This window comes from Trematomus bernacchii, unplaced genomic scaffold (genome assembly GCF_902827165.1).
Source record: "Trematomus bernacchii unplaced genomic scaffold, fTreBer1.1, whole genome shotgun sequence".
Taxonomy (NCBI): domain Eukaryota; kingdom Metazoa; phylum Chordata; class Actinopteri; order Perciformes; family Nototheniidae; genus Trematomus; species Trematomus bernacchii.
Genome location: NW_022987714.1, coordinates 2,224,343 through 2,236,242, shown reverse-complemented (window position 1 = coordinate 2,236,242; position 11,900 = coordinate 2,224,343). Strand labels below are relative to the sequence as shown.

The window sequence follows — 11,900 nt, the reverse complement described above, 5'->3', positions numbered from 1 at the left end:
GCGATGTAGTGAACGACCGGCCTTGGCAGAGCTGTGTCTTCCAGAATTGCGTAGACTTCATTTGGTAACTCTCCTTGAATCATTTTGACTTTCTGCAAAAAAATGGTACTTCTTTGCACCACTTTTATTTGCAGATTGTATGATAAAGATCAGGTGGTTGTTTGTATGTCACCAGTTGAATGGGTAGTTTTAAAAGATGGGCTTAGCTGTCCTGCAGTAACACAGCCGCTCAGCTGTGATCATAAACACTCCCCAGGGCTCACTGTTCATTGTGTGTGCTAGTAGAACATTTTTGACTTACCGTTTTAAGTAACACAAGCAGCTACTTACATTGAATTGAGACATCCAAAAACTTTTTAATACTTTTTTCTACATATCTTTTCTTTATGCTATCAAAGTTGTTTTATTTCCTATTAGTGTAAAAATGTGGGAAAAATTAGTGTTCTGTTTTGGAGAAAATATTAAAGTGCAAAATGTTGCAAATATCGCTCTGGCACGGGTCATTGTTTGATAATGGACAAGGTTTGTTTCATTCAAAAGACTTTTCGTCATAATAAAAAAATGATTTATTTCAACCTGTTTCTTTCTGAATACTACCATTGTGTATGGTTGTTAGATAAATAAGCGTAACCCATCTGTCAACCTAAAAAAGCTATTTAAAAAAGAGTTTAGCATTCTGCCACAGGATGGAGACAAAGATACTGTTATTCCAACATGAAGGTTTACATTTTAGGTTATTTTCCAAAGGTAATGTTTACAAAACGATCTGCTCATTGTTATACTAGTCTGTTTTACCATTTAAAGTATCACACCTATGTGACAATGACTAAGTTTCATTAGCTGTGAGGTGACAGGTTACTCTAACAGTTAAGTCACACAAAGTCGTACATTTATTGTGTCCTACATGATGAGAAGGTATAGCTGGTAATCCCCAGTTACAGATGGAGTGATATGTTAAATTATATCTTTGATATTCAAGACATCATGCAACACAGGTGAGTAAAATAAAGAAAATAAAATGTCAAGTCGTCTCATAGTAGAAAAGTACACTTTCAACAGCAGGAGACATTGAATCATTACAAACATTTATTAAAAACCGTGAGAAAAACACAAAAAAATTCGTCTTCAGTAGTCCAACAAAACTTCAAAAATATGATTTGAGGGGAAAGTCTCTTCATGTTCACAGTGATTAAAACAGCAGTGTGGGTGTCATCAAAGACCTCTTAGGCAGCTTTAGTAGAGTCCCACACTAATGCCTGTCCAGCTTAAATTACACACAATACAACACAAAGTACTACAGTCAGCAGGGTGAATAACAGCCTTTGTTATAATAATGTAAAAAACTGGCATTTTAATGTAAACCTACATAAGTGTGGCTGGCACTGAAGAAGTGAAGACCTTTAAAGATGTCTTGATGTCAAGTTTGTTTTTAGGTTTTCTTTTTTTCACTGGCAAAATCCAAATAGAAAAACAATGTACAAGTCACTAACTTCAATCAATATAAACATTATTGGAACACAACAATAAATACCAAACGTCATAGTTGCTTACAATTAAAGTTGAAAAACATTGACACTTGATTGACACGTTTTTTGCAGTTATCTTAAAAAAAGGCAAGATTGTATCATTTCTTTCACACAACCAAATTCAATATGTGCTTAAAGTAGATAACAGATGTGTCAAAAGATAAGCGTTTAAAACAACATCTACAGGATGTTGCACATTGGCTAAAGTCGCTCAAAATGCATCCTGTAGCTCTCAAATGACAAGAATGTTAAGCTGACCACATTACCAAATACAAAAAGAAACCAGTCCAACTTCAGTCATGGGGAGGCCAGAGCGTTAATGAACGCTGCCTTTGTCGGCAAGTGAAAAAGCAGCGAAGAGGGAACAATTAAGAAGTGTTATTATTACACTGACTTGACAAAAGGCAAAATGTGCATTAAGACATTTGTGTGGGAAAACTAGTCTTCGACTTTGAGCCAGCCTTTTTTATAGTCTATCAGTAGCTCCAGGTAGTACTTCCACTCCGGCTCGCTGTCATACGTGACCTCAAATATAGTCTTTATAGGGTCTGTGTGGGCCTCGTGGACACGTATCACCTCCCCTCTGTACCACACCTCAGATTTGTCGTCTTCCTCGTACAGATGGCGGATCCTCTTCCCCACCAGGTCGGGGTAGTCGAATCTCATGGCCCTCCGAGCCCTCTGGACGGCTGAGCGCAGGACCCAGCGCCTCCTGTGCTCAGCGGTGTGGCACGCAGTCAAGTAGGGACAGTATTTGATCTTTAAGAGGGATCTGTGTTTTCTATGAGAAGAAGTGCTTAGAGGTCTCAATGTGTGACAGAAGCTTCCCGTCCTCTGCCACCTGTGGGTCACTTTGGACGTCTTCCTGTAAATGTCCCTCTCTCGGCTCACTTCCCCATCACCTGTCTGCAAGAGGGAAGGATCCGCACTTGTCCCTGAGTCTGACACTGCTTGGTAGCAAGCCCTTTTTCTGTTCAGACCTTTGCCGAACATCCTCCTCAGTTTGAGAATCACGCCTGAACATTTCTTGGATCTCACCGGAGACTTGTCTCTGACAGGAGGCAGACTGCAGTAGTCCTCTGTTTCATTGTCACTTGGAGATGGAGAACATTTGTCCAAGGTCAAAGGACACATCCATGAATTCTCAGGAGGGGTGCTTAGTGAAGAATCCTCATCTGCAACCATACAGTCACTCCCTCTGTTTTCAGTCCCTTCCAACTGAAACCCACTCCAGTTTTTCTCACTAAATGCATCCAGCAAGCCTCCACTTAAGGCCTTCTCTGTCTCATCTGTATCTTCATCTGTATCTTCATCTGAGGAACTGCTGTCCAGAAACAATCGCCTCGAACTCCTCTTTACCCTGCCTTTTCTATTATTATTGTTCCAATCTGACATTGATTCGTGGTCCTTGGTATGTATATGTGGGGGTGACTCTGAGGCTGAGACAGTGATTTCTGAACAAACGAGAGTCTCCTCACAATCTTTTTCTCTGTCAGCAGAATCATCCAAAGCTAAGCCTGCAACACAGGGAATATAGACATTAGAACAAGTCAAAATGAATACAAAGATGTGAAAGAAATATATACAAATGAGGTAGTGATCAAATGGGATGGTAGGTGTTAATATAATTAATGAATTGATCGGGGAATCATTAGATACATGTAGATGACACAATTCACTTTGTTTCCCAGCAGATGATTTCTCAAAAGCAAGCTAGCGACCACAAAGTCCAACACAGGTTGAATTAAATCATTGCTCCCATAGCGGTTTCAGCACACCAGAACAATGAGAAACTATTCTATTAATATCAGCAGACCTGCTGATTGGATAGCATGATCCTCCACCATGAAACACTCTTTCAGCAGAGACAGAAAAAGGCTGGGGAAAGAGTCAGCTGCTACCAGGGGTGCTATCAGTCAGGGATAAACCAGCAGTGAGGCAATAGTAAGACAAGGAAATGCTCATATACCAAAGTCAAGTGCTCCTGAACCATGTGAACTGTTAGTCATCTTGAACGGAAACTTCATTAAGCCCAGTTTAAGAAACAAATGTAATTATTGATGTTTGGTGATATTTTTTGAAGGACATGTTTGGTGATATGTGTTGCCAACAAATTCCATGAAAAGACTAAAATCAATAATGAACTGGTCTTTGCCGCCAAAGCCTGAAGTTAATTATTGCTCTCTGCTATTGACCTCTTTTGATACCTGAAAATTGTTTAAAAGACCATTGCAATAGGTACCATGATCATTCGTTATAAGATAAGAGAGAGATAAGATAAGATAAGATGGTACTTTATTGATCCCAATTTGGGAATTTTTTAGTGTTGCAGCAGCATAAAAGACAAGGCATTTTACAATAAATGAAATAAATTAAGAAAATAAATAAGAAAATAAAGAAAATTGAAAATATACATGTTGGATTTGAGAAGACATTATATATATATATACATAAATATATGACATTATGATAAAGATGGGTGCACTGTATGTTACTTAGAACAACAACATGCACCCTACTGGAGCGAAAATCACTACCCAGTGCTCTAAATATGCAAAATGGTACAAAAAAAAACAAAAAAACACTAGGAAACATGGACATGTAAGCATTTCTTTTAAACATTATGTTGCAACACATGTTCTTGGGGCTGAGAGCCACAGGCAGGAAAGTCAGAAAGTATCTAGAGATATTCAAACCCTTTTGGTTGGTGTTGGTCTTTTAATGTGATTTGTTGACAGTAAAATATAGAATATTGAGAGCTTTATCATTACAATCCCACCAAAACCTCTTCCCACTGGGACTTAACAAGCACAGATGCATGTTTGAATTGACCAGGGAAGTGGTCAGTTAAAACATGATCAGCATCTTCTCTCTGCTCAAAGTGTGCGAAAGTGAATTCCCCCTGTGTGTGTGTGTTGCAGACTTTCACTTCCTTCCTCCGCTAATGTGATCCAACAGCTTGCGTCACAACCATTTAGGTCCAACAATACTATTTTACAAAATCATAAAAATGAGTTTCATTTTTCCAGAAATAGCCCAGCTCAGCACCCACCACTACAGGTTAAACGCAATCATGCAACTTTCTGTGATTAGTGATTAGTGATTGACAGTTAGCAGAAGGTGTCCTGCTTTCTATCTAGAAAAAGCAAAGAGGAGTGAGATTGAGGGACAACATAAACAATAAATATACCTGGACTCTCTTTTGGACGTCAGCTGAAGTTGATTCTGTAAAAAATAAATGGATTTTATATTGAATATTTTATGTTTTTTGTGATTTGTTCCCTATAAAAATGGCCACGTATGCAGAAATTATATGATTGCTAAAAGACTGTTTGAGGGAAGACCATGATACAATTAACAGTCATGATATGATGCCTCATAAAACAAATCCAGAGGAATCAGTAAGTCACACTATCTACCCGATGGGAATTTCTGTACAGCTGGTCTGGCAGTCTTGTACATATCAAATGGTCGAGCCAGAGGTATAATCTTACTAGGTAGTTGTACATGAAAACCAAATGTTATTGTACTTCTATCTCAAACATTTCCATATGAATTATATCAGTCTATCTTATGATCCATCATAAATAACAGTAATAAGAAATGACACCGAAACCTTACTTTATCAAGCTCTTCTCTACTTTCTATTCATGGGGGGGTGAAAGGTTACATTTTTTACGGCTGCAGGACCAATAAACTGTACTTGACTGTCAAATATTATTCAAATCTTAGCACTGAAGAAGTTACTGGAAAAATCCCCTGTGTGAGGTTTAAAACGCTATTGTGTTTAAGCATGCCGAAACAATACATGTCTATTGTAGATTCATTTCTTGTCTCCTTTTTGGACATTTGAACTGCATTTTTGGTGAAAAAGTAGTTGTGTCCAGCATTTCCCATGAGGGTCAATAACACAACTGTTGCTAACTCTCTAATTTTTCTGAAATGATGATACCAAAATGAGACATATTATCCCCCCAGAGCAACATTTATTGGGGAAAGAAAATGGGAAAAGGACTGAATGGACACCCGTAAGGGACATTACATCACTTCAATACCCGTTTTGTACCTTTTATTTAAAATATATACAAATAACTCCTTCATAGTAGCGATCATGCACTCACCCAGATGTTTGCAGACACAAGCGTGATACAGAAGGTTGACGGCATCAGAGTAGACGTCCGGCAGGTGTTTGAGGGACATGAGTCTCCTCAGCCTGGAGGAGCAGGCTCGTTTGTGAAGCTGGATGAGGATCTTTTCCTCTGAGAGCGTAGTGGGCCGTAGCTCCACTCGGTGCTCCTGCAGCACCTGGTCGATGAAGCTGCCCTGCACTGTGGGAAACAGCAGCTCCTTCACCACCAGCATGGGGAGGAACACGGCCCCCGTCCGCATGACGTGTGGAAAAGGACAGCTTTTCTGAAAGGTGTACTCTCTCAGCCTCTGCAGGACATCATGGAGCGCTGACTTTATCTCCTCGTTGAGCCACCCCACCCTGGCTTTTACCCCCAACAAACAGGACACTTTCTGGACTTTGGTTGTAGGAGATGCTGGTATAGTCAGTTCGAACTGAGACAGCCAGGCCCGGAGCTCCTGCTCTGAGGAGGCCAACACACAGTTAGATATTAGCTTGCAGATGGACAAGTGCAACTCTAAGAAGTGCTTTCGGACTGGCGCCTGGGGCTCTAGTTTTGGTGGAAATTCAGTTATCGGCGATGCAGGAGGCTTCTCTGGGGGTGGTGCGGGGCGAGAAGGCTTCATATCACTGAGAATTATATTGAAGGTGGAAAGTTTCAGACACTCTGGAGGAATGTTTTTGAAATGTATTTTCATCTCAGGTGGGTGAGGTGAAGTAATGGGTCGAGGTATCATGCATGTGTCAACCCGAGGATATGAGTGTATCTCTGCAGCCACCTCAGATTTGGAATGATCTGGAGTCTCATGTGAAGCCTCATGTTCATCTGCTAATGAAGGTTTACTTTCAAGTTCATCAGGTTCACATTTCTTTATCACCAACATTGACTCACTGTTGTAGGAACCAGTGTCTTCAGGCTCCCTCTTTATTTGTATTTTGCTGCAGTCCATCTGACTAATGTACTCTGTGTCTGTTGGATCTACTTTTTCTACTTTAATAGTTTTAGGTTCAAAAATGTTTACAACAGGCTTCTCTGTTGGAGAACGTGCACAGATTTTCTTGGGAACCAGACAGAGAACAGACTGAGGTTCATCTTGATCAGGCCTTTTCACTTTGATGTCTGGCTTGGTTTGAACGTCACGGTGCTCGGACGAATGGACGGCTCTCTGAGGTACTCTGCCTGAAAATAAAAATCCAGAGGCCTTCAGGTATGCTTGGTAAGGTGCCAGACTAAAGACGTTGTTAATAACTGGCATAGGAGGGGAGCTCGTTTTTATTCTTTCTTCTGCATTCTCCATTTCTACCCTCTGTCGTTTTGTAACAAATCCCACTTCACATAAATCTTTATCTTCTTCTTTTATTTTGATGGGCGAAAATGGGTGAGAAATACTTCTCTTCAGGCACCTTTTGAGAATAGCAGAGCCTGGACTGGACACAGGGCCATTGTGTTGGTTTCGTGGTGCACGGGGGGAATAAATTATCTTACGGACACTTCCCTGATTTGCTACAGCTGCTTGGATTTGATTTGCAATGTGATGAGGTGACCGGGGCAGCGATGTTTGTGGGGAAACAGGAAGACTTTTGGGATGTTCTGGGCACCTAACATGGGCTTCATTGGAAGAATAGTCTAGGATTCTTTCCATGTTCAAGCCAGTTGGTGAAAAGACGGGTCGGTCCATGTGCATGCTGGTGAGTGGGGAATGAAACCTGTTCATGTGTATGTTGGACGGTGAGACACTCGGTGGGCTTACACGCCTGGCAGGACTGCTTATGTTTACACGTCGGAATGGCGAGTTGGGATGTGATTGGTCAAACTGCGGGCTAGGTTTGTCCTTATGTTGGTCTGTTGCAGAGGCCATGTGGTGCGCCATGTTTTGGCCTGATTGGGAAACAATGTGATTAGAGTGCAAGCTCGGCATTGCATGTTGCCTTTTTGGGGGGGATCTGATTTGGCTTGCATTCAAATGACATCTTGGAACTGCATAACATGGAGAATCAAAACTCCGCATTAGGACATGATTTTGCAACATTTCACTGCAAGACAAAGGAATTTCACCATGAAACGACTGAGGAAATATGTAATGCTCCCGGGGGTTTGAGATGGTGTGCTTGAGAATAACAGGCACATCTTCCCTCTGCTTACACTGTGACCTGTTTTCTACCTCCACATTTGCTTGGGAGTAGTAAAACATTGGGTGCTGTGTTAGCTGACCATATTTGGACATGGGAGAATGTTCCTGATAAACCTCTGATGTCATATGCTCATATGTGGGATGGGAGGAGTATAGGCTAGGGTAGCCTCTGGGGGAGGTTTGTAAACGCTGGCTCTGCTCACTTAGAGAACCATACAGTGGGCGAGTCGGGGTGCAGGGGTAACTGCTATAGTTTGGGTCGATCATAGCAGGAAAAGTCCCTGCTCTACCTGGGCTGTACGTCCCCCTCTTTAGTGGTTCCGCTCTGGGCTCAAACTGTAAACCTCTCTGTTGCAGCAGTGTGTCTGGTCCTGTCCTCTGGACGGGTGGTCTTTCAGTGCAGTGAGCATCATTTTGCATCCAATCATGCTCATATACAGTGCTGGGTATCCTCTGAGAGCCATGTTCCACACTGTATTGATGTCCTATCACACAACCCAGTTCATCACAGCAGGGGTTATGCATATAATGTGGCTTAGGAATTGCTACGTAAACAGAGTTTTCAGATGGGGGAGATGAATTCTCCGCTCCAGCTTTTTGTTTTCTAACAGCTACTGGCGCAGCAGCTGCGGGACTCCTGATCCCAGGACCTTTAGTGTATAACGCAAAGCCCGGTTTTACTGGGGCGTGATTCAAAGAGGATGAAGGAGAATGGCCTTCCTCTAAAGATTTGCTTTCTTGCCTGTAAATGATGTGGTTTTGTCCTTCCATGCCAGAAAGGTGACTCACAGGACTTCTGCCATCCAGCAGAGAGGGCTTTGAGGTGCTCCAAGGAGGAGTAAATCCTGCTCCGTCCTTTCCTCTGTGGTCATAAGTGAAGTAAGCGCCGTTGTACTGCAGCACTGGCTTACTCAGGAAACCAGACATATTTGGAGGTTTCGACAGTCCCGTGGATGCTATGGTCCCGTCGAATAACGGCATCTTGTGTCGAAACAATGGGTCAATGTGCATCGCCTGGCTGCTCATCATGTAGTTACTTTAATGTGATGGTGCAATGATATGGCTCCAAACCTGTGAATATAATTTTAAAAAATTAGACAGTGGATTTAATATTTAATATCTGTGCAAAATTGGTTCAAAGGATCCATATTTGAAATTTGCTTGAATAAACTCACACCTCAGACATCAGATAGGACTGCAGAAATCCAAAAACACTTTGCACACATAAGGAGTCATCATTAGATAACAGCTAGCTTTAGGCCTTTTATCAACATGGAAGAATCTTGTGGCTTAAGTCACACACTTCCTTATCAGGCGCTGCACATAAGGGGAAGCAAACACAAGAAGTAGAAATGTGCAAGTATGAATCGTTACTAACTGCAAGAAAAATAAGTGAATCCGTTTTCCTACAAGTAGCCAACATGATAGTTGCCACATTACAATAAACAAACCAGCTAACATGATGGAATTCTTATCAATACCGGTTATGATGTTGATACAATATCCTTGTGTTGTTGAAGGCAGTGTTCACTTCAAGGCCATGTCTTCAAATATGAAAATTACAACAGCTCTGAATTACTGTGATACTGTATTTGAGTCATACTCTGTATATCACCTTTGTAGCCGAGTGGTTTTGGCGCATGCCACATTACCACAACGTCCCGGGTTTCGCTCTGGTTTTTCTATACTGTCAAATAACAGAAAACTGCCAAAAAGAATCCTAACGATACAATATATATGGCTAATTTCAGATGTGTCATCAGCGCCACATCAGAGAGCTTCAGTCTTGCTGTTCACAAACCACAATGTATCTCCTGATCTCATCTTGTTATCCTGAGACCCCACACTACAGCGGACTGTATGTTTCAATTCTGCATTTATTCACCACAAACCGTGAGTCATACCACAGTTCCTATTTCACACACTTCTTCCAGGGCTGCATAGATACGTTATTTTTATTTTCAGTTAAGCTGCTGGTTATGTTGTTTGCTGCTTTATGTCAGAAAATAGTTGTACAGCAAAGCCTACCATTTGATCTTCTGTTTTCTTATGTCTGACAGTTAGTCAAGATATTCAATGTATATTTAGCAGGCGGCATATCCTCACAACTGAGCCAGCAACCAATTCATATTTTATATTTACATAAACATAACGTGGAATATCTATCTTCAATTGAAAAACAAGTGTCGGTTTTGGTTGGAGAGAGAGGAAAGGTGACTTCCTCGTGCCACACTGGCATCAACATGAATCGAAAGTTTAAGGTGTTTATACTTATTACTAACATTTGTTATTTGTATATTCACAAGTAGGCAATAATTTCCAGATGACTCCCTTAAACTAGTTCATATTGCAAAACATCCCTGCTGCCTTTTGACACGATGCCAAATTCACGATCTGCCAATATATGTTGAAACAGCTGGATCAGATCCAGCATACACATACAACCAGCAAACTGTAGAATATAGAAAAAATAATAATGACATACATGTAGGCGTAATGACCACTATCAATAAGATCTAATTATTTGAGATGTTATCTGGTCATCCTGTTGACACCTTTCAGAAAGTACAGATCTATGCCATATCTGCATAGTGTGGTGAAATGTGGTTTAAGTCATGTGCATGGAGGAAGCTGCGCAGGGTTGTTTTTAACCGACTGAAAACAGCACTCTGAACTGTGTGCGTGTGAGATCTCCCAGATCTGTGGGTAGGGGTGATGGAGAGTGCGATTTCCGAAAGCAAACCGTCCAAACTGACAAACTAGCCTCCAACACGTGGGATAAGAGTGAGTCGGGAACAACATACACTTTATTAGTCTGTCAAAAAAGTTAGTAATAAATAATGTATTCTATGATTCATTCTCGAGTATGTCAGGTCCAGAAAAGTATTAAGATGTCAGCAGTTCACGTGACATCTCAAAGTTTATTTCCTGAAAAGTAACGAATAAAATGACTCATGTATTGTACACGCATAAAAACGGAACTTAAACATGTCTTCACAGCTTCTTTCTGTAGATAATGTGGCACATATGTATCAGGGGTAATACTGTAGAACACAACGCTCGTTGTCCTGCCAGCACGCCTGCTAAAATGAACAGGACGCAAATGATATGAAAATAACATAAGACAGAGTGCGAGTGATTTCCATACAGGCAGCGAAAGCGTCATAAACCACGGTAAAACTAAAACCACAGTGTGGGCACAAAAAAAACAGTTTCACACACTTGCAATGCGATGTGTGCATGCAATATTTTCACAGTCATGCTTTCTTAGAAGAAACATTATTGTTGTTATTGTTTGTAAAACCAATATTTGTTTGATTTATAGTCACTCGTAAATTTGGACATGTTAAGATTGAGCAGTAAAGTTGTTTTTCTTACCTCGCTGCTGTGTTGACAATCAATGATTTCCACGAAGACTCCATGAAACACAACTTGTGAGGAAGGGGGGGGGGGGGGGAGTTTCTGTTTGAGAGTGGACCGGGTCAGCCCGGATGCGCTAAAATCCCACGCAATGAGAGGAACGGTTTGCCAAAAATGGGTGAGCGGCGCGCCCGAAGTCCATGCGGCTTTTGGAGAAGTTAACAAACTGAAGACAAGACAAAAGGGAGGAGGATGGTCTCTGATCAAAAGGCGGAGTCACACCCTCCGTCTATCCACGGCTTGTGTTCTACACATGTGATGTTTTCCCGCTTGTCATTTTCCATGTATTGGGGTGATTCTCTGAATCGGGTACCTTTTGGGTTTTAACATTTAAAAAAAATGAAACCAAACATTTTGCATTTTTTATCATAACCAGGGACTGGCCATCTGTAGAATCTGTAGAATCACAGAACGTCCCTTGACGACCATTGTGATGCAAAACAACCTGTTCCATTAATTCATTGCTTTAAAATACATGTTGTAGTAAGTAGCTTGGGGGACTCAAAGGACACCCGACCGATTCAGAGAATCACCCATTGGCTTTATCTATTGTCCGGCTGCCAGCTGGCTGCAGATGAAACAAGTGGAGTTTGTTGGTTTATTAGAAAAATTACACAAGTTGCTTTCGTGTGATTTGGACACATTTCAGATTTAAAAAAAGTTGACAAACAAGGTTTATGCACTGAAAAAACG

At 41.2% G+C, this 11,900-nt stretch overlaps 1 protein-coding gene across 1 annotated transcript; it reads right to left on the bottom strand.

The window, feature by feature from the left end:
• Nucleotides 1-1,071: 1,071 nt before the first annotated feature.
• On the bottom strand, nucleotides 1,072-11,367 carry cunh15orf39 (chromosome unknown C15orf39 homolog). Its single transcript, XM_034141713.1, has 4 exons — nucleotides 11,166-11,367; nucleotides 5,648-8,858; nucleotides 4,717-4,751; nucleotides 1,072-3,043 (listed from the first exon to the last, which is right to left on the bottom strand). The coding sequence occupies exons 2-4, from the start codon at nucleotides 8,814-8,816 to the stop codon at nucleotides 3,038-3,040; spliced, it is 3,210 nt and encodes a 1,069-aa protein (XP_033997604.1). The 5' UTR covers nucleotides 8,817-8,858; nucleotides 11,166-11,367; the 3' UTR covers nucleotides 1,072-3,037.
• Nucleotides 11,368-11,900: the final 533 nt, after the last annotated feature.